Source organism: Mesocricetus auratus, unplaced genomic scaffold (assembly GCF_017639785.1).
Source record: "Mesocricetus auratus isolate SY011 unplaced genomic scaffold, BCM_Maur_2.0 Super-Scaffold_6730, whole genome shotgun sequence".
Classification (NCBI taxonomy): Eukaryota; Metazoa; Chordata; class Mammalia; order Rodentia; family Cricetidae; genus Mesocricetus; species Mesocricetus auratus.
Window position 1 is genome coordinate 15,884,102 of NW_024429184.1, and position 18,613 is coordinate 15,902,714.

At 49.0% G+C, this 18,613-nt stretch overlaps 1 protein-coding gene across 7 annotated transcripts in view; it reads right to left on the minus strand.

Moving 5' to 3' along the window:
* Tmem8b (transmembrane protein 8B) overlaps window positions 1-18,613 on the minus strand; it is a 30,713-nt gene that overhangs the window by 7,465 nt on the left and 4,635 nt on the right. For 3 of the 7 annotated variants that reach the window (XM_040739315.1, XM_013119625.2, XM_005078781.3), the window contains exons 2-10: window positions 17,925-18,114; window positions 17,359-17,566; window positions 10,310-10,443; window positions 9,815-10,083; window positions 7,466-7,791; window positions 5,790-5,883; window positions 5,534-5,657; window positions 5,309-5,451; window positions 4,955-5,133 (exon numbers count right to left, since the gene is read on the minus strand). In XM_040739315.1, coding sequence (XP_040595249.1) covers window positions 4,955-5,133; window positions 5,309-5,451; window positions 5,534-5,657; window positions 5,790-5,883; window positions 7,466-7,791; window positions 9,815-9,872 — 924 coding nt within the window. In that variant the 5' untranslated portion in view covers window positions 9,873-10,083; window positions 10,310-10,443; window positions 17,359-17,566; window positions 17,925-18,114. The other 4 variants (XM_040739321.1, XM_040739327.1, XM_040739316.1 and 1 more) reach the window with 4 other exon arrangements.

Here is an 18,613-nt window from a genome sequence, read left to right on the forward strand (position 1 = left end):
GGAGAGAGACATGATATGGTCACGGAGAGAGGCATGGTATGGTCACGGAGAGAGGCATGGTATGGTCACGGAGAGAGGCATGGTATGGTCACAGAGAGAGGCATGGTATAGTCATGAAGAGAGACATGGTATGGTCACGAAGAGAGGCATGGTATGGTCACGGAGAGAGACATGGTATGGTCACAGAGAGGCATGGTATGGTCATGGAGAGAGGCATGGTATGGTCATGGAGAGAGACATGATATGGTCATGGAGAGAGACATGATATGGTCACGGAGAGAGACATGGTATGGTCACGAAGAGAGACATGATATGGTCACGGAGAGAGGCATGGTATGGTCACAGAGCGGGTCATGGTATGGTCATGAAGAGAAGCATGGTATGGTCACGGAGAGAGACATGGTATGGTCACGGAGCGGGTCATGGTATGGTCACGGAGCGGGTCATGGTATGGTCACGGAGCGGGTCATGGTATGGTCACGGAGCGGGTCATGGTATGGTCACGGAGAGTGCTGATATGGCTATGGAGAACAGCATGGCACACACACCATATGGCAAAGGGACATGCCCTCGTCTTCTAAACCATGAGAATTAACATTTGAATGCCAAGTCGTTGGACATAAATTGTTTCCTAAATCTCTCTCCCAGACCCATCCTGGACAGTCTGACGGTTGCTCAGGCTGGCCTAGAACCTACCATGCAGCTCAAGCTAGCATCATCCTGAGTTCTCGGATTGCATGTGGCTATCTGGCTATTCTCCTCTTTCAAAATCAGATGTAAAATATGAGCCATTAAATAATCTATCAGACATCGGTTTCTGACTTGGGTTTACTTTCCAAGATTAATTCCACATTCCACGCCTCATCAATGTCTTGCACCTGTCTTTGAAGAATACAGAAAGAAAGAAGGGGGGGGCTGTGATGAATCTTTCGCCTCACACAAAGGAGAAACGGCAGGACAAAAGTGGAGCTGAGTCACCAGATACTGAAGCCATGTCTAAGGAGAGACACTGGCCTTCCAGGTACTGAAGCCATGTCTAAGGAGAGACACTGGCCTTCCAGGTACTGAAGCCATGTCTAAGGAGAGACACTGGCCTTCCAGGTACTGAAGCCATGTCTAAGGAGAGACACTGGCCTTCCAGGTACTGAAGCCATGTCTAAGGAGAGACACTGGCCTTCCAGGTACTGAAGCCATGTCTAAGGAGAGACACTGGCCTTCCAGGTACTGAAGCCATGTCTAAGGAGAGACACTGGCCTTCCAGGTACTGAAGCCATGTCTAAGGAGAGACACTGGCCTTCCAGGTACTGAAGCCATGTCTAAGGAGAGACACTGGCCTTCCAGGTACTGAAGCCATGTCTAAGGAGAGACACTGGCCTTCCAGGTACTGAAGCCATGTCTAAGGAGAGACACTGGCCTTCCAGATACTGAAGCCATGTCTAAGGAGAGATACTGGCCTTCCTCCTAGCAGCTTCTCTGTACTGGGGTGGGGGTGGGGGTGTAAGAAAAATTAATACCACAGCCTTGCTCTGCTAATATCATTCTAATCTGTACTGACGACTTCCTCGCTTTGGATGCTATGCATAAGGTAATCTGGAATAATTAACTAAATTGTAGAATTTTACATTTTTGGACTATAACTATATAGTTTATCCAGCACTTCAAAACAGGGTGTTCAGGCATTAATCTGGAAATGGAAACATCTTTAACTCATGCAGATGGGGTTACCTGTGCTTGGAGTATGATGAGACTTAGTGCTGCTCACTTACTTTTCTGTTTCTGTCATGGGATTTTACCAAGAGCCACTAAGCATTATTCGTGATGGTCTGAGGAGCAGCAGAAGTCACAGAAGGTGGGCTTGAAGCCAGGACGCCAGCAATCACCCAGGAAGGCTGTACACAGCTCCAGGATGTGGGCTCTATCTGGGCTTCTGGGGATCTGATCTCCGGTGAGGGTATGCGGCTTGGACTGCGCAGCTGCAGTACTGACGTGTTTGTTTTTTTAATTTGGTTAGATTTCCTAATTGGCTTTTATCTTTCATGAGTTTTGAGAAGTTCAAGATATGCTCGGTAGTAAAGTGAGATTCACTCTCAGAGGAAGAAAGGAAAGTGAGAGATGGCGGGAAGGAGGAAAAGCCGAGGAATATTGGAAGAACCTGGCTGTAGGGAAACATATTCAAGGCCCTGAGCCACGAGGAGTGATGCAGGGAAGCAGGGCCAGGCTGAGTGAGAGCTCAGGCTCTACCATCCACCCTTCCCCCTGGGCAATGCTTTCAACTTCCTTCATCTACAGAACATAAGGATTAAAATGTCTACCTAATATTCTAGTGCAATCATGAGAATTAATTAGCAATCTTACACAGCACATATCCAATAGCTGTCAGTTTCTGTTTCTGTTACCTGGAATGCTTGGTTACATACAGAATCAATGCTAGATTTTTTTGGCCTGTTTTTAAAGGATATATTTTATATCTATAAACTCCTGAATTACAGCTTGCTGACTGCTGCTATACCCCAGATAAGCACCACCATGCCACCTCCAGGGGTAAACTGTCCTAGATAGTAAGACAAGGAAGAGGACACTCATCTACTATCCTTGTACGGACAACTGCAAACTAATCAACAAGTCCTTAGACAGGCATGTCTGTGAATGAAATAAGTCTGAGTCAAGAATGAGAAAGAAAAGAATGAGAGACCCTGTGAGAGGAAAACTGGATGACACTAGTTCTTGACCACGTGGAAAGGAACAGAGTTAGAGCAGGACTGTCAGACACAGTGCAAGTCCTTCTTAGTCTCCCACTCACTGCCTTCCTTTTAGAAAGAGGGTCGGGCTGGAGAGCGAGTCTGTCAGTGAAGAGCACTGACTGCTCTTGCAAAAGACCCCAGTCCAGTTCCCAGCAGCCCCACTGAGGCTCAAAACCTCCTGCAACTCCAGTTCTAGAAGATCCAATGCCCTCTCCTGGCCTCCGTGGGGTGCACAAAATTCATGCATACCCAGAAAAAACAATAAATCTTTTAAAAGAAAGAGGGGGCTCTCTGGTATGAGGGAATGAGGCTCCAGGCTGATATGCCCCTGTATCTAGATAATGAAGAGGCATCTGGCCTAGAATATTCCAGGACAGGATGCTTGTGTGGAGTGCAAGGAATGAGTATGTTCTCTTCCAGCCCCTGCTATATTAAAGTGTTCTTGCTAGTTCTGAGTCACTTTAGAGCTCCATGAGGCCAAGAGTGGGCTGGCAGAACAGCTGTTGGGGGTTCCGTGAGCAACAGTAGACGGGCACCTGGTAATAAGAAGGAACAGAATCTAATATAAAAATAGAAAGACTGTCACACCATGCCTGAAAGGGAGCCAGCTAAACTGGGGTGCACTGGTCCCATCTGGTAGCACAGCTTCCTCTGCTCCTCTATAGCTGAGTGCCCAGGAAGTCCCACGACCCTCATGTGAACATATACTCCCCTACTTTCTCCTAGGTACCAGTATGACTTCTGTAATCTGAACCCAGGGAAGTACATACTGACTTTTGTGTTACTCAGTTTTTAATTACGTGTGTGTGTGTGTGTGTGTGTGTGTGTGTGTGCCCGCACGCGCGTGAGCGCACACATGTGCGTGCGTGTGCATCACAACGAGCATGTTCAGGTCAAAGGATAAGCTGAGGCAGTCGTTCTCGCCTTCCTGTATGTAGGCCACAGGGGTTGAGCTTGGGTTGTCAAGCTTAGGGGCAAGTGCTTTTGCTCACTGAGTTAACCCACAGATATGGTCTTGTATGATATTCTTCTTGCCAAAACTCACGGAGAATCAAAACCCATCTAAGATTTTTGCAGTGCTCACAGGCAGGCATTGTGTGTCACAGTTTGCCAAGGACCAAGCTCCACAGACACCGGGCCTTGGCAGGGAGCAGCCTATTTGGGAGGTAAGTCACAGCAGGAGCTGTACTTCTGCCTTCCTGTCACAGAGGCTTGCTTGTAATATGAACCTTTCTGGCTGTAGGGAAGTTGGAAACTTCGGAGAAGGAACTGTAAAGATTCCATAATGGGAACAGGGAGACCTAAAAACTGTAATCTAGCTGAGTGTGGTGGCACACACCTTTAATCTCAGCACTCGGAGGCAGAGGCAAGTGGATCTCTGTGAGTTCCAGGCCAGCCTGGTCTACACAGGGAGTTCTAGGCTAGGCCCATCTACATAGTGATACCTTGTTTCAAATCAAAACAAAAGCCCTATAAATCGACATCAGAATGCATTCCTTTGAGCTGGGATCTTATATTACATTGCCATTTCCCATGATGCCTTAGAACAAAGTTTCTCAAGACTCTAAAACAAAATTTTGATAAACTGCCCAATATAGAGATTTCCCTGCCTTCCAAAAGCTCTCATGGAAATCAAGAAGGCCATGGTGACAGAATTGGGGGGACATGTTTTTATGCCATAAAAATGAACATGCTACAGACAGAAATCATGGAACATGTCTGTAATCCTAGCTCAGGAGGTTTGTGAGAGGAGTACTAAGAGTTTAATGCCAGCCTGGGCTACATGGAGAGCTTTAGGCCAACCTTGTCCATAGATTAAAACGCTATGTCAAAAAAGATGAGAGGGGGTGTGGCATTTGGGCAGAGAACAGTGGAGACCACTGAGCAGAGGCGCCTTCTACAGTCTAAGAGAAGACTCCATGCAGAGACCTGGAGACGGCGAGGACCGACCCCACACTTCACTCTGCGCTCAGCCCGTGTCTCTTCTACCGTCCATGAGCGCAGAGTGTGGGGGACGGGAAGCCTCACACTTGCTAACTTGGAGGCAGCTTTGGCCATTTATTCCACAAGCCGCCTGACAAAACAGTGGCTTTCTACATGTTGGGGGGGGGGGGCTCTGCTCTAGAAGGCACAGTGAAGGGGGTGTGGCAGAAACGCGGCCCTTCCCCCACCCTGAGGTAAGAACACGGTGAAGCAGAGGTACCACTGCATACCGTGGAGAAGAACATGGTGAAGGTATAGACGGCAGCTTCCAGCACATAGCGGCTCCGAATGGCCAAGACCACAGGCGGCAAAAACATGAGGTTGCTCAGGCAGAGGAGGAGTGTGGACAGCAGCTGGAATCCGTAGGTGAGCGCATCGGCACTGTCTGTGCAGCCCCAGCCCCGCCACCCTGCAGGTGAGGAAAGGACAAGGTGGGGGAGGGGGCAGAAGGCACCAGTGGGCTCTACCGACAGCTGTACTCACCCCTGCCCCCATACCGAGTTCCTGGGGCGCCCCTGCTGGCCACCCCGTGCCCAGGAGCCCCGCCCCCCGGTGTGGCCCGCCCCCCCCCCCAGCACACTCACCAGCCTTGCACTCGCAGGCCGCGTACAGGTAGTTGTGGGTGCGCAGCAGCTTGCACTGGCCATAGGGTCCACAGTCATCCACGCACGGGGACAGGAAGGTCCGCAGCCGCACTTCGGCCGTTGCGTTGCGGCACCGCACGAACCTGCGAGCACGCACTCCTGGTTATCTGAGGCCAGAGCCACCCCAGGCCAGCTCCAACTATGCCCCAGGTTGCTCTTGCTCACCGAGGTCCCGCCCCGCAAAGAGAGCGGAGGGTCAGGAACCAGGTCCCTGTCTGTGGGAATGGAATTCGAAGCCTGGCCACCCTGGACGTGACGCTGACTGAGAAGAGGAACCCTGCCAGGGACTCTAAAAGGGGAAAAGAAGGCGCAGGGGAAAGAAGTGGTCAGCATGGAGTCAGCCCCACGTCTGGGGACCCCTCGGCTGCCCCCCTGTTGTGAGGGCACCCAGCCTCCCGTTACTCCCCACTTCTCTCCCCACCTTTGGAACAGGTCACGGCAGCATCCCCCAGGCTCAAGGGTACCTCGTGAGTCAGGCATCCAAACACTGTTACATTCTCTTGGCGCAGAGAGCTCTGAGCAGGGTGAATATGCAAATGAGGCAGGCTGTCAGACCCTTGGGGTGGCCACCCCAGACCTGTCTCTTCTCCCACTCCCTATGGCTGGGCAGTCCTGTCCTCCAGGTGGGCCCACTCTTCCGGGGATCAACGCATCAAAGCTGTGCTCTTACTGAGTAGGAGGCTGAGGTCCATCAGACCCTCACAGACAGACTCTCAGAGCCTAGCAACAGAGCAAGGCCCCACTCTGGGTCTCCCCTTCAATTCATGGGGAGAACTGGGCACCTCATGCCAGATGTAGAAACCAGCTGTAATTTAAGGTTCTCGGTCACCTATGCCTGGGGCTGAAGGTAAGAGGCGTGTTAAGAAAACTCACTCCTAGGTGAAATAACCCCAAGTAGAAACAGAGGTAGCTGAAGCCAGAGAGACTAAATGTAGCAATCTGACTGGGATTAAAAGGATGCAGGTATCCCCAGGTGTGGACGTAAGGGGCTGTCTTCCAGGTAGAGACCGGATACCATAAACTCATCAAGAAAGATTTGAGGCAGCTTGGTATATTAAATCAGGATAAAAAATAAATGCTTATGAGAACATTCTAATGAGTATAGAAAAATAAGTCTGTCCCTAGACATGAGCCATGTATTTGATGCCTGCTGAATGGTCAAGTGGAGAAGGAACCTAGGTGGGTTTCCTGGTTTGTGAGCTCATCTTACTACCATTTTGGGTATTTGAGATAGCATTCCATTAACCCAGGCTGGCCTGGCCTGAAATTCACTATGGAGCCAAGGATGACCTCCTTGTGCTGGGATTATGCCCTTCAGCTGCGTTCCCACCAAACAATGCTGTGTCTGTGCACCTGTCCTCGACACAAGAGTGAGTCTCAGAGAGCTGCTTTATCGCTTCCTGTGATGGAAGGCCAGGGAGGGCAATGTGCACAAGGACCACCCGTAAAAGTGATTTATGGCAACAGCCAAAGGCAGGCTCCAGGTATACAGCGCTTGATCCGGGGGAACAAGCAACACACTTGCAAGAAAAGAGTAAGACTCTGGGTTCTTAGTCCACCACAGTTCCACAACTGTTGCTCAGTGGGATGCAACAATTTAAAGACAAACTTGTGAATTGTGGATGCGAACCATTAATCCCAATGTTCAGGAGGCAGAGGCAGGCAGATTTTTTTGTGTTTCAGGCCAGCCTGGTCTACATAGCAAGTTCCAGACTACGAGGGCTACTTAATGAGACTCTGCCTGAAAAATAAATAATAAGTGGGTAAATAGCTTGCCTGCCACACTGGTCACCCAGCTGCATGACCTCGAGAGGTGATAGCCTCCAGTTACAGAAATGAACTACCGCAGAGATCGGCCCTCTAACAGGAGGCCAGCCTACAACTAGAAACACTGGGCCAGTCTGAGCCCCACTGATGCAGCTTCACAGTGCAATGAATACCCAGAACAAGCTTGTTCACCGGAACTGTGCTGAGAACTGGAGCCATGCATAAAAGCAACCTGGAAAGACTTCCTGAAGAAGACTAGGGCCCCTACACTCCTGCAACTCTCCCCTTCAGACCCCCCAACAGAGAAACCACCCCCCTCCCAGGAAGTACCACATTGAGCTGGAGCTCCAGACTAAGAACACCTCCACTGTCCAGCACTGGCAACAGCCTCAGGGCAAACACAGCTGGGCGCTCAGGTGGAAGGGCCACGCTGGGACCGAAGAAGATGTAGAAGTGAACAGAGAAGGTATCCAGCTCATTGCGTAGAGTCGGGCGCACTGGCCAGCAATGCTCAGTTGGCACTGCGGCTCCAGACCCTTCTATAGGAGTCCCCAGGGATGGTGGCTCCGGGGGCAGTGGCTGGTTGCCCAGTGACTGGGGCATATTCATGGCGGCCCCAGGGACCAAGGCACGGGACAGGCTGGGTTGTGGACACTCTGTGAAACAGAAGAAACCAAAGATGAGACATGTGGTCCACATAGCCCTGCAGCCCCACCACAAACCAGAACCGGGCCCGACAGGACTCAGCAAAGGGGAGGAAGGTATATAAACTAGAATAGGATGGGCCTGGAGAAAGGAAGCATCCAAGATCATTGCACAGGGTCCAGATGTTTCCTAGTTGTCACAGCTACTCCATTACCATGTTGTAGAGTATAAAAGTCATTTTCCCTCCCCAAGGTCATAGTAGAAGGAATTAAGATCATGTGTCCTTCCTCAAAGCCTTGAAAATACTTCAATATAAGCTAATGTGACACGCTGTCCTAATGATTTGTGAGCTTATACTTCAATATAAGCTAATGTGACACGCTGTCCTAATGATTTGTGAGCTTATACTTCAATATAAGCTAATGTGACACGCTGTCCTAATGATTTGTGAGCTTATACTTCAATATAAGCTAATGTGACACGCTGTCCTAATGATTTGTGAGCTTATACTTCAATATAAGCTAATGTGACACGCTGTCCTAATGATTTGTGAGCTTATACTTCAATATAAGCTAATGTGACACGCTGTCCTAATGATTTGTGAGCTTATACTTCAATATAAGCTAATGTGACACGCTGTCCTAATGATTTGTGAGCTTATACTTCAATATAAGCTAATGTGACACGCTGTCCTAATGATTTGTGAGCTTATACTTCAATATAAGCTAATGTGACACGCTGTCCTAATGATTTGTGAGCTTATACTTCAATATAAGCTAATGTGACACGCTGTCCTAATGATTTGTGAGCTTATACTTCAATATAAGCTAATGTGACACGCTGTCCTAATGATTTGTGAGCTTATACTTCAATATAAGCTAATGTGACACGCTGTCCTAATGATTTGTGAGCTTATACTTCAATATAAGCTAATGTGCCACGCTGTCCTAATGATTTGTGAGCTTATACTTCAATATAAGCTAATGTGCCACGCTGTCCTAATGATTTGTGAGCTTATACTTCAATATAAGCTAATGTGACACGCTGTCCTAATGATTTGTGAGCTTATACTTCAATATAAGCTAATGTGACACGCTGTCCTAATGATTTGTGAGCTTATACTTCAATATAAGCTAATGTGACACGCTGTCCTAATGATTTGTGAGCTTATACTTCAATATAAGCTAATGTGACACGCTGTCCTAATGATTTGTGAGCTTATACTTCAATATAAGCTAATGTGACACGCTGTCCTAATGATTTGTGAGCTTATACTTCAATATAAGCTAATGTGACACGCTGTCCTAATGATTTGTGAGCTTATACTTCAATATAAGCTAATGTGCCACGCTGTCCTAATGATTTGTGAGCTTATACTTCAATATAAGCTAATGTGCCACGCTGTCCTAATGATTTGTGAGCTTATACTTCAATATAAGCTAATGTGACACGCTGTCCTAATGATTTGTGAGCTTATACTTCAATATAAGCTAATGTGACACGCTGTCCTAATGATTTGTGAGCTTATACTTCAATATAAGCTAATGTGACACGCTGTCCTAATGATTTGTGAGCTTATACTTCAATATAAGCTAATGTGACACGCTGTCCTAATGATTTGTGAGCTTATACTTCAATATAAGCTAATGTGACACGCTGTCCTAATGATTTGTGGGCTTATACTTCAATATAAGCTAATGTGCCACGCTGTCCTAATGATTTGTGAGCTTGTGGCAAGGGCAGTTCTTGAAGTCCTGGCTGGCCCTGTCTACCCCAAGAAACAATGACATTAAGTCAAAAAAAAAAAAAGCAAGCCTTTAGTTGTCCCATGTCAGGTACGAAGACACACCATGAAGGCAGCTCAATGACCTGAAGCTCCAAGGACATGGGACCTCAGGGGTGTGAAGGAACCTGGGTGGCGTAGGGGAAATTGTAGAAACGTGGCTGAGGGTCTCAGAACACAGCCATCCAGATGACCCCCAGCCATGGATTCCTGCACAGGTTGGGGAGCTGAGGCACATGAGGGGTTCTGACCTTGTACCCGTACACACAGCTGGAAGCGGATGATCCTGCCAGAGCCGCGGGACGGCATCTCCACACGCACATAGACCCAGTGCCCCCAGGGGGGCAGGGCCAACTCCAGCTGGCATACTGAGGCACCTCCACAGGCCACAGAGCTTGAGTTGTGTAGGGGTGGGGCCTTGGGACGTAGGCGCAGTGTCAGGGGGCAGACAGACGCCCCCCGGCCCCCTACACACACCAGCTGTGCGGAGACCCTGTATGTGAAACTGGGCACAAAGACCCTGCACAGAGGACAGGTTGGGAGCAAGGAAAAAAACAGAGGGAGAGAATCGTGAGGAGCGAAACAAGAGGAAGAAAGGGAATGGATGGTGGCCTGGCCAGGTCTCCCTCCCTGTGTGAGGGAGAGGAGGCCCGGATAGGACCCACCCTGGGGACTCGGAAAGCAAGACTGCCCCTGTGTAAGGCAGAGGAGGAAAGGGTGGGGCCTGGTTTGGAGTGTTTACTTACTTATACAAGGCTGAACGATTGTGGGGGGAGACGGTTTGCTCTGAGGGGCGGCCAGGAACCAGTACAGCCACATCCAGCAAACGCCGGACAATCAGCTGTGGCTGAAGGAGGTACTGACACTCATCCTGGAGACCCTGAAACAAAGAGGGGCAGCAGGAGGGACAGTGTGTATGCTACCAGAGCAAGAAGGCCAGCATAACCTGTGGGGGTGGCGAGGGCCGTGAAGAAACCCCTAACCTCTGGTTCCCAGGGCTCCCACTCTGGTCTCCAAGTCTGAACATCTAACTCAGTGGTCACTTCATCAAGGACTGTTTATTAAAAGTATTTTAGAATTAGGCTTAACTACAAGGGTTAGGGAAAAACAACGCTCTGAAGAAAGACATACCCAGGTACAGGCCCTTCAAGGGGGAATTGCTTTTTTATTCATGTGCCTTCATGAGCTTGAATACAGCCACATGCCAGAGGAACCTCAGATGTTTTTCTCCACCGTCCACCTTGCTTGAGGCAGGCCTCTTCTTGTTAGCAGCAGTATGAGGCAGGGTAGCCAGCCCAGCCCACCAGCTTCTGGAGAATCTCCAGTCTCCACCACCATCTTGCCACAGAAGCGCTGGGGTTCTAGATGGGTGCTATTTGTCCAGCTTCATTCAGTATGGGTTCTGGGATCTGAACTCGTATTCTCATGCTTGTACAGCAAGGGCTTTACCCACTGACACCCGTCCCCCAGCTCTCAGGGCAGTCATTTCTGATCACCTTTGTCCTATCTGGGTCTCCAAGATCTCAACACTGAATGAAGTTCAGGCCCAACTGATAACGTGGTTCTGCTTGTACCTTATCCCAACCCACACCCTCTCCTTGTGACATCCCTAGACAGGACATTCCCCCACACCACCTGTAACAGCAAACCATGCCATTACCCAGCTGAACACTGGCTCTGCTGGGAAGTTGGAGAGCTGCTTCTGGGCCTCTAGTCACTAGTAGTCTGAACCTTTAACTGTCCCTGTTCCCCAGGTTGCCCTTCTGACGTCTGCCTGTCTGACCCTGCTCCATCACTACTTACTACCTCCCAAGCAACCTCCAGACTATTTGGAACTTGAGAACAGGACTTGGCCCTCCCAATAGGCCTAATGTGGTGTGCACAACTTACCATGAATGTTTGCCAAACACATGAATCAGCCCTGCTGCAGACAGCACTGACCTTTATGAAGCTAAAACCCGTCCCCTCGTAACTACTCTGACCTGCCCCGCAGCCTCAGACAGTCTCTTCAGACACTGAGGGATAGCCATCACACTTCCCAAGGCTTCTCTCGTACTTCACAACTCCCAAGCCCCTCTGTCCTACCTCACTGAGACCATCCTCACAGCACCCCATCCCTTCATGACACGGCTCTCCTTCCACAGCAGCCTTCTATGCCCTACAAGCCTATCAGCAGAAGGGGCATGAGGGTCTCTGAATGAGGCTTCTCTAGCCTTCTAGGTAAGGCCTTTAGTTGGTCAGTAAACTAGAGAGTATGGCTCGTTTAGGTGGTTACTGTCATGAGATGTGCCTCTAAAGCCTTGCTCTGGGGAAGTCCCAGGCCCTGACACTGCACCGTGTTTTATGCCGTGGGCCATGTCAGTCAACCTCGGACTTTGGGCTAAGTCCGCAGTGCTGTGAGGAGGCCTTGTCAGAAGAGGCAGCTGCCCTGTGCTAGTCCCTCTCTGGACCACCTCACTGCTTCGTTCTCGATGCTTAGCAAGGGCCTGCCACATCTGAGGTGCTGAGAACAAAGCAGCTGTCAGGTTGAAGGATGGGTGTCCAGAGAGACTTCTTAAGTGACGTAATTGTCCAGAATTTTCCATTTCTGATGTAACCCTATGGATGAGAAATACTCTGGCAATACACTTCAGAGGACGCCCATGAACACAGGGATCGCCACAAGCTCACGCTCAGGATGCAGCCATCTCCTGGCCTCATGGTCTAGGCAAAGAAACACTGCTCCTTTTTTGCTGTTTGAGGAAAGGTACAGGACGTATGTGTGCTCTGGTTGTGTTCCCTCAACATCCAGTCTCTTCTTCAACATGAAGCAGAGACCAAGGAAGGTGGAGGGCCTTGCAGGAGGACTCTGGATTATGGAAATGCCCCATATTGTGTGGAGTGTGAGGAATGTCTCTTCTTTTTAGTTCTTTAGGGTCTTAGTCTGTAGTTTAGCCTTGACCTCACCTTGTGGTGCAGTCTGGTTACAACTCATGCCAATCCTCCTACCTCAGCCTCTTACAGGTACATGATTCATAGATATGAGTCACCATGCCCAATTGATAAAATGCCCCCCAGGTTGGCCTGTAGGCAAGTCTGTGGTGCATTTTCTTGATTGATGATTAATGTGGGAGGGCCTCGTTCACTGTGGGTGGGGCCACCCCTGGGCTGGTGATACTGCTTTCTATAAGAAAGCAAGCTGAGCAAGCCAGGGGAAGCAAGCCAATAAGCAGCATCCTCCATGGCCTCTGCATCAGCTCCTACACCTCCAGATTCCTTCCCTATTTGAGTCCCTGCCCTGGCTTTCCTCAGCAATGGAGTATGACCTGAGAGTTGCAAACTGAAAGAAACCCCTTTCTCTCCACACTGCTTTTGGCCGTGGTGTTCTATCTATCAGCAATGGAATCCCTCACTAAAACAGACTTGCAGACTGAAGATACTCCAGACACGTGACTTCCTCGTGTCCTCAGTCAGCCAACATCAATCAATGTGGAAGTGACTACGGGCAGGGTGGCCTGCAGGGGGCAGAAGAGGAAGCAGAGTGACAGGAGGTCACTGTGGTGGCCCAGGAGAACACTAGAGAAGATGTGCTAACTGGTCATGGGAAGGAAGAGGAAAGTAAGACTCAAAGATGAGACATTTGAGGCTTGAACACGGCTCGGAAGAAGACAGCCAGAAGGATGAGGCTAGCCTGGAGATGAAGCAGGAATCAAAGGGTGTGGGACTTTGCTTTTCCTTGTACATATTAAGCTTGGACTGTTCTTAGAAGCAACTGAAGGTGTCGAGAAAGCTGGTAAATATAAAGTTTGAGATTCACAGAATACAGGACTGTCTGTCTATTCTTAGGAGCCATCAACTCATAGATGATATTTAAAACAACTGTGCATACATACCAAACAAGAGAATGAAAAAACAAAAAGGAGTTCTCCTGGGACCAAGCCTCAGGTCACAACAGCATGCGCACAGACACACAGACACACACACAGATACCCACACAGACACAGACAGACAGACAGACAGACAGACAGACAGACAGACACACATACACACACACACACAGATACCCACACAGACACAGACAGACAGACACACACACACACACACACACACAGACGTAGCAGAGAAGTCAGAACAAAAAGCATTGTGGAATATTGTTAACTAGGCAAAGATGTGTTACATTTGTTTACACTGAGGAATATTACTTTAACTGTGTAAAGATAAGTTACATCTGCTTATAATGTATTTGTTTAATGGTGTAAGGATGTGTGTTTAATTATATAAAGATGTGGGGTTTCACTTTGCCTGCCTAAGGCATCAGATTGGTTTAATAAAATGCTGAATGGCCAATAGCTAGACAGTAGAGGGATAGGCAGGACTGGAATGCAGAGAGAATAAATAGGAGGAAGGGTCTAGAAAGAAAAAAGATAACAGAAGAAGGAGAGAATAAGGGAGATGCCCAGGATGAGAAGCCAGGCAGACATGAGAAGCAGTGAGAGTAAAATACACAAAGTAAGAAAGGTAAACGGCCGCAAGGCAAAAGGTAAAGAGAAGCAGGGTAACTTAAGTTACAAGAGCCAACCAGAAATGAGCCTAAGCTGGGCCGAGCATTCAAAACTAGTAAGTCTCTGTGTCATGATTAGGGAGCTGGTTGGTGACCCAAAAGAAAAAGCTTAGTGCAAAGCAGAGAATGGACAGTGGTCAGGAAAAGCAGGAGAACAACGGAGCCAGGAGTCATAACTGCCAAGGTGAGAGTGATCAAGAAGAAAGAGGAACAAACGGAAGCAGCTGAGACCCGGGTACCAGTCACCTACAGGCAGAGAACCCAAGACACAGAAGCAGCTGAGATCTGGGTACCAGTCACCTACAGGCAGAGAACCCAAGACACAGAAGCAGCTGAGATCTGGGTACCAGTCACCTACAGGCAGAGGAACTCAAAACTAACAGAAGGGAAGAAAGACTTACTTTTCACTGTGGGCCTTTTGTGCCTTTCAAAGGCTGTACCAGGTGCATTTGTCACCTATTTGAAATATAAATAAAATAACTTAGAGGGGAGAGAAAGCAGAGGGGGCACTGTTAGATATCTCACCTACTGTGGCCGAGATGTGGAAACGCTTGGTCCTCATCGGTGAACTGCCTTCTGAACTATCTGCTGCTATGTTTTCATTATCTTACCTGATTTATTTACAACAAATCCTAGACTGGAAAGAGAAAGTCTTCAAGATCCATACCCTGATATTTGGGAGAACTTTCTTGTTGTGAACTAGTGGGTGCTAGCTGTTGTCACAGTCCCAAAGCCAGCCATCCCTGGCACACTGGTGAACGGGAGCCTTGGGATAAACGCTTGCTAAGCCATGGAAGATAACAAGATGAGGAGACTGACAGGAAGAACGGGACAGAGGAGGAGGAATCATTAGATCAGCTTAGGACAGCAGGAGTTTGAGAAGGTAAAAGAAAGGTAACAAGAACTTGCCAAGGCCACCACGTGCCAGCTTGGTGCTGGGAACACAGGATTCAGGAGAACATGTGGACTAGAGAAGGGCATTGTTTCCAGGCTCCCTGTCACTCTCAGGACAGTTTAAACTTCTCGGCCCTCTTTGGTCTGACCTCTGCCCATGCCTCCTCAGTCCTGAGCTCTGGTGCACAATACTCCCACCAGCTGAGGTACTTCCCACTGAGGCCTCACTGCCAAGTCTCCGAACACAACCTCCACCATCCTACCAACCTGAGTTAGCCATCCCTTTTCTTTTTAAAGCATTTTCACATCTCACCAAATATGCCATATTTACCTCAGTGTTCCCAGCACCCAACCCAGGGCCTAGTATAAAGCAGCTGAAGGACAATAGATTACGGGAGATCTAAGCTCATCCCCAAAGTCCAGGAGAACCTTAGAAACAGTACTGCCTCATCTTCCTGGGATCCTTCCTGCCCCAACCAGGGTGATCCCTAAGCCATAGCACTGCCTGTGCTTACCACACATTACAGAAGAACCATAATACAAAGAGGATACTAGTTAGGAATGCAGAGGAAGGTTCTAGACAGCAAACCCAGAGGTTTAAGTCTAGGAAACTAGCCAGGGTCAGGAAGCACAAGAATACTTAGAGGTCCATACAAGATTCTAGAAGATGATCAATGTATTAGAAGAGCCACACCCAAGATACTTGTCCTTCCAACCTCTAGAACAGGCACATCCAAACAGTGCCAAGACCTGCAGCCTCCAGTGATGGAACTGTGGGCCCTTTCTCCCTGGTCTTACCACACTTCTGGGAGCATGGCTATCTAGGCCTCCAGTTGCAGTACCAAGTCTCACCGAGACTGAAAATCCTCTCTAGACAGAACATGTATACCAGTGGTGGCTGTTTTCTCACTCCCCGGTGGTTTAGACACATACTTTGAATCACACATTAGGTTCTGAGAAGCCTTGCTCTATAGTGCTGTCCCCAAGCAATCCCAGCCAGTCCTGTCCAGGTCTCAGCTCCATAATCCTGCACATATCTAGGCTCCATGTGCTCCCTGTTTACTTAGAAAGGGAGATGCCTAAAACAGAGCTAGACTCTAGCCCAGGAAGAAGCCTCTAGCCTCCAAGGGTCAGTTATCAGACATCCTGCATTTGAAATAATTGTATGGTCAGAGTCACCACAACATGAGAATATGTGTTAAAGGGTCTCAGCATTAGGAAGGTTGAGAACCACTGGTATATCAGATTCCCCCATCAGTTCTTACAAAGTAAGGCAAGCTCGTGGTTTGGTTAAGAAGCAGGCTCTCTGAGATTCAGCCAAAGATCAATGGGGACATTCTTCCTAGTTAAAAAAATCCTTATTGCAACATGAATCAAGAGCCCACCGATTTTTCCAGGTGAGCTGCCAGCATGCTCTCATCTACAGGGCTCCAAGGCCCTCTTGGAAGTCACAAAACTAGACTAGTCTAGACACTTTGCCAATTTAGAGGCAATGTTCACCTGGTTGGGAATTTCTGTCCTCCTAATCCTCAATGGCCAGAAACCACTAGCTTTCTTGCTTTGTAGCACTCCTACTTTATAACCCTCTGTAAACCCTCGTCGTTCATGCCCTGTCCCTCACCACACGTGGCTACGGGACCAACAGTGGAAAGTTCATCGCATCTTCCTCTCCTGCAACAAGAGACCTATGCATTCCCTCACTCCCAACTTGTCTAACACACTAGAGTGGCAGGGAAACATTGTGGTACTTCCTTTCACTCCAAACTAAAGAAGCATCCTGACCTTTGACCCTGCCCTTCAGACTGACAATCTCCACTGTGTTAGAGTCAGTGCTGACATCCAGAGGAAAGGAAGGTAACAGTCAGGAAGGGTATCAGCTACCCAAAGCCTCGCTTACTAGGAAAAACCTTCTATGGCTTCTCAGAGGGCAAAGGAGAGCCAGAAACCGTGACACGTGGGCTAGAAACAAGGATGTGGCTTGAGAGAAGTTTCAGGGCTATTATCAACCAAAATAAAAAACAAAACCAGTGCTGGGTGTGTTCAGCAGGTTCCACAGGACCCAGATAGCCTGTGGCTCCACTTTTACTACCGTTAGTGCCCTCTAGTAGGAAAGGCACAGATGCCCAGTTCCAGAGCCTCATTCCAGAATCTGTAGTCTCTCTCCAACCTACCTGGAATCACTATGTCCCAGTTTCCTACACAGGCCATGCCACAGGGTAGCCTGCTGGCCTATAACAGTGCCCACCCCAGCCATTTTGGTGCTGTTGCTCATTCTGGCAACAAGGCTGTGATGCCAGTGAGCACTCAACAGGGATGGAGGAGAAGATATGACCCCTCCTGTCCCTGGAGGCATCAACCCACCTTGACAGAGATGTGACCATGGGCTTGGGGAAGGTGGGCAGCCAAGAACCAGTCCCCAGGTAAGGGGCTGCTGACATTAAAGATGCCCGAGGTCCTGTTGGGCAGTGTCCAGCTGAGAGTGAGTGAGAACACCCCAGGCACAGCCGTGTCTGCTGGGAAGTGCGTGTGCAGGGGATTGATGACAGGAGGCGCTCCAGAGCGGAAATACCTGGGGACGAGAATTAGGAAGAGAGAGAAGCAGGCAGTGAGGCAGGAATTAGGAAATAGCACTTAAAGACAGAACTGTCATTTATCACTAGTAAACAAACAGGTTCCCTATATTGACATATACCACAAAACGGTTCCAGGTTAAGGGTCAAGTTCATAAGGGGCAAAAAGTTAGCTCAGGCATTCACACTAGTTACAAGTGGTCATGTGACAGAGGTCATGGCCCCCAGTCATACTTCAACCTGGATAAGGGTCAGAAAGCATGTTTTGACCCCAAAAAAGTTACATTTCAACTTGGAAAAGTAACTAGGGTACTAGGGTTGGAAAATGGGGTTACAGAGGGTAGGCCAAACACTCACACAGTCACACTTTGATCTGGGCAGTGGTCCCCAAAGGTTCCTCCCTGCTCCTTGAAGATGATGAGGTTCCAAACAGCCAGGAACGTGTCCTCAGGGACATGGAAGTGGAACAGCTCGGTGCTGGCAAAGGAGCGAAATGGGCTGAGCTTGCGGGGCGAGCAGGTGGAGTAATCAGTCAGGAAAAGGCCTCCTGGGAAGCAGAAGAAGTCAGCAGCAGGAGGGACACAGGCATGTCCCTTCCGTAGCAGGCAAGCCCGTGTTCCTCACAGCAGCACCAAGTCAACCAGCACACTCAACCAGACAGCACCAAGTCAACCAGCACAATCAACCAGACAGCACCAAGTCAACCAGCACAATCAACCAGACAGCACCAAGGCAACAGCACACTCAACCAGACAGCACCAAGTCAACCAGCACACTCAACCAGACAGCACCAAGTCAACCAGCACACTCAACCAGACAGCACCAAGTCAACCAGCACACACAACCAGACAGCACCAAGTCAACCAGCACACTCAACCAGACAGCACCAAGTCAACCAGCACACTCAACCAGACAGCACCAAGTCAACCAGCACACTCAACCAGACAGCACCAAGTCAACCAGCACAATCAACCAGACAGTACAAAGTCAACCAGCACACTCAACCAGACAGCACCAAGTCAACAGCACACTCAACCAGACAGCAC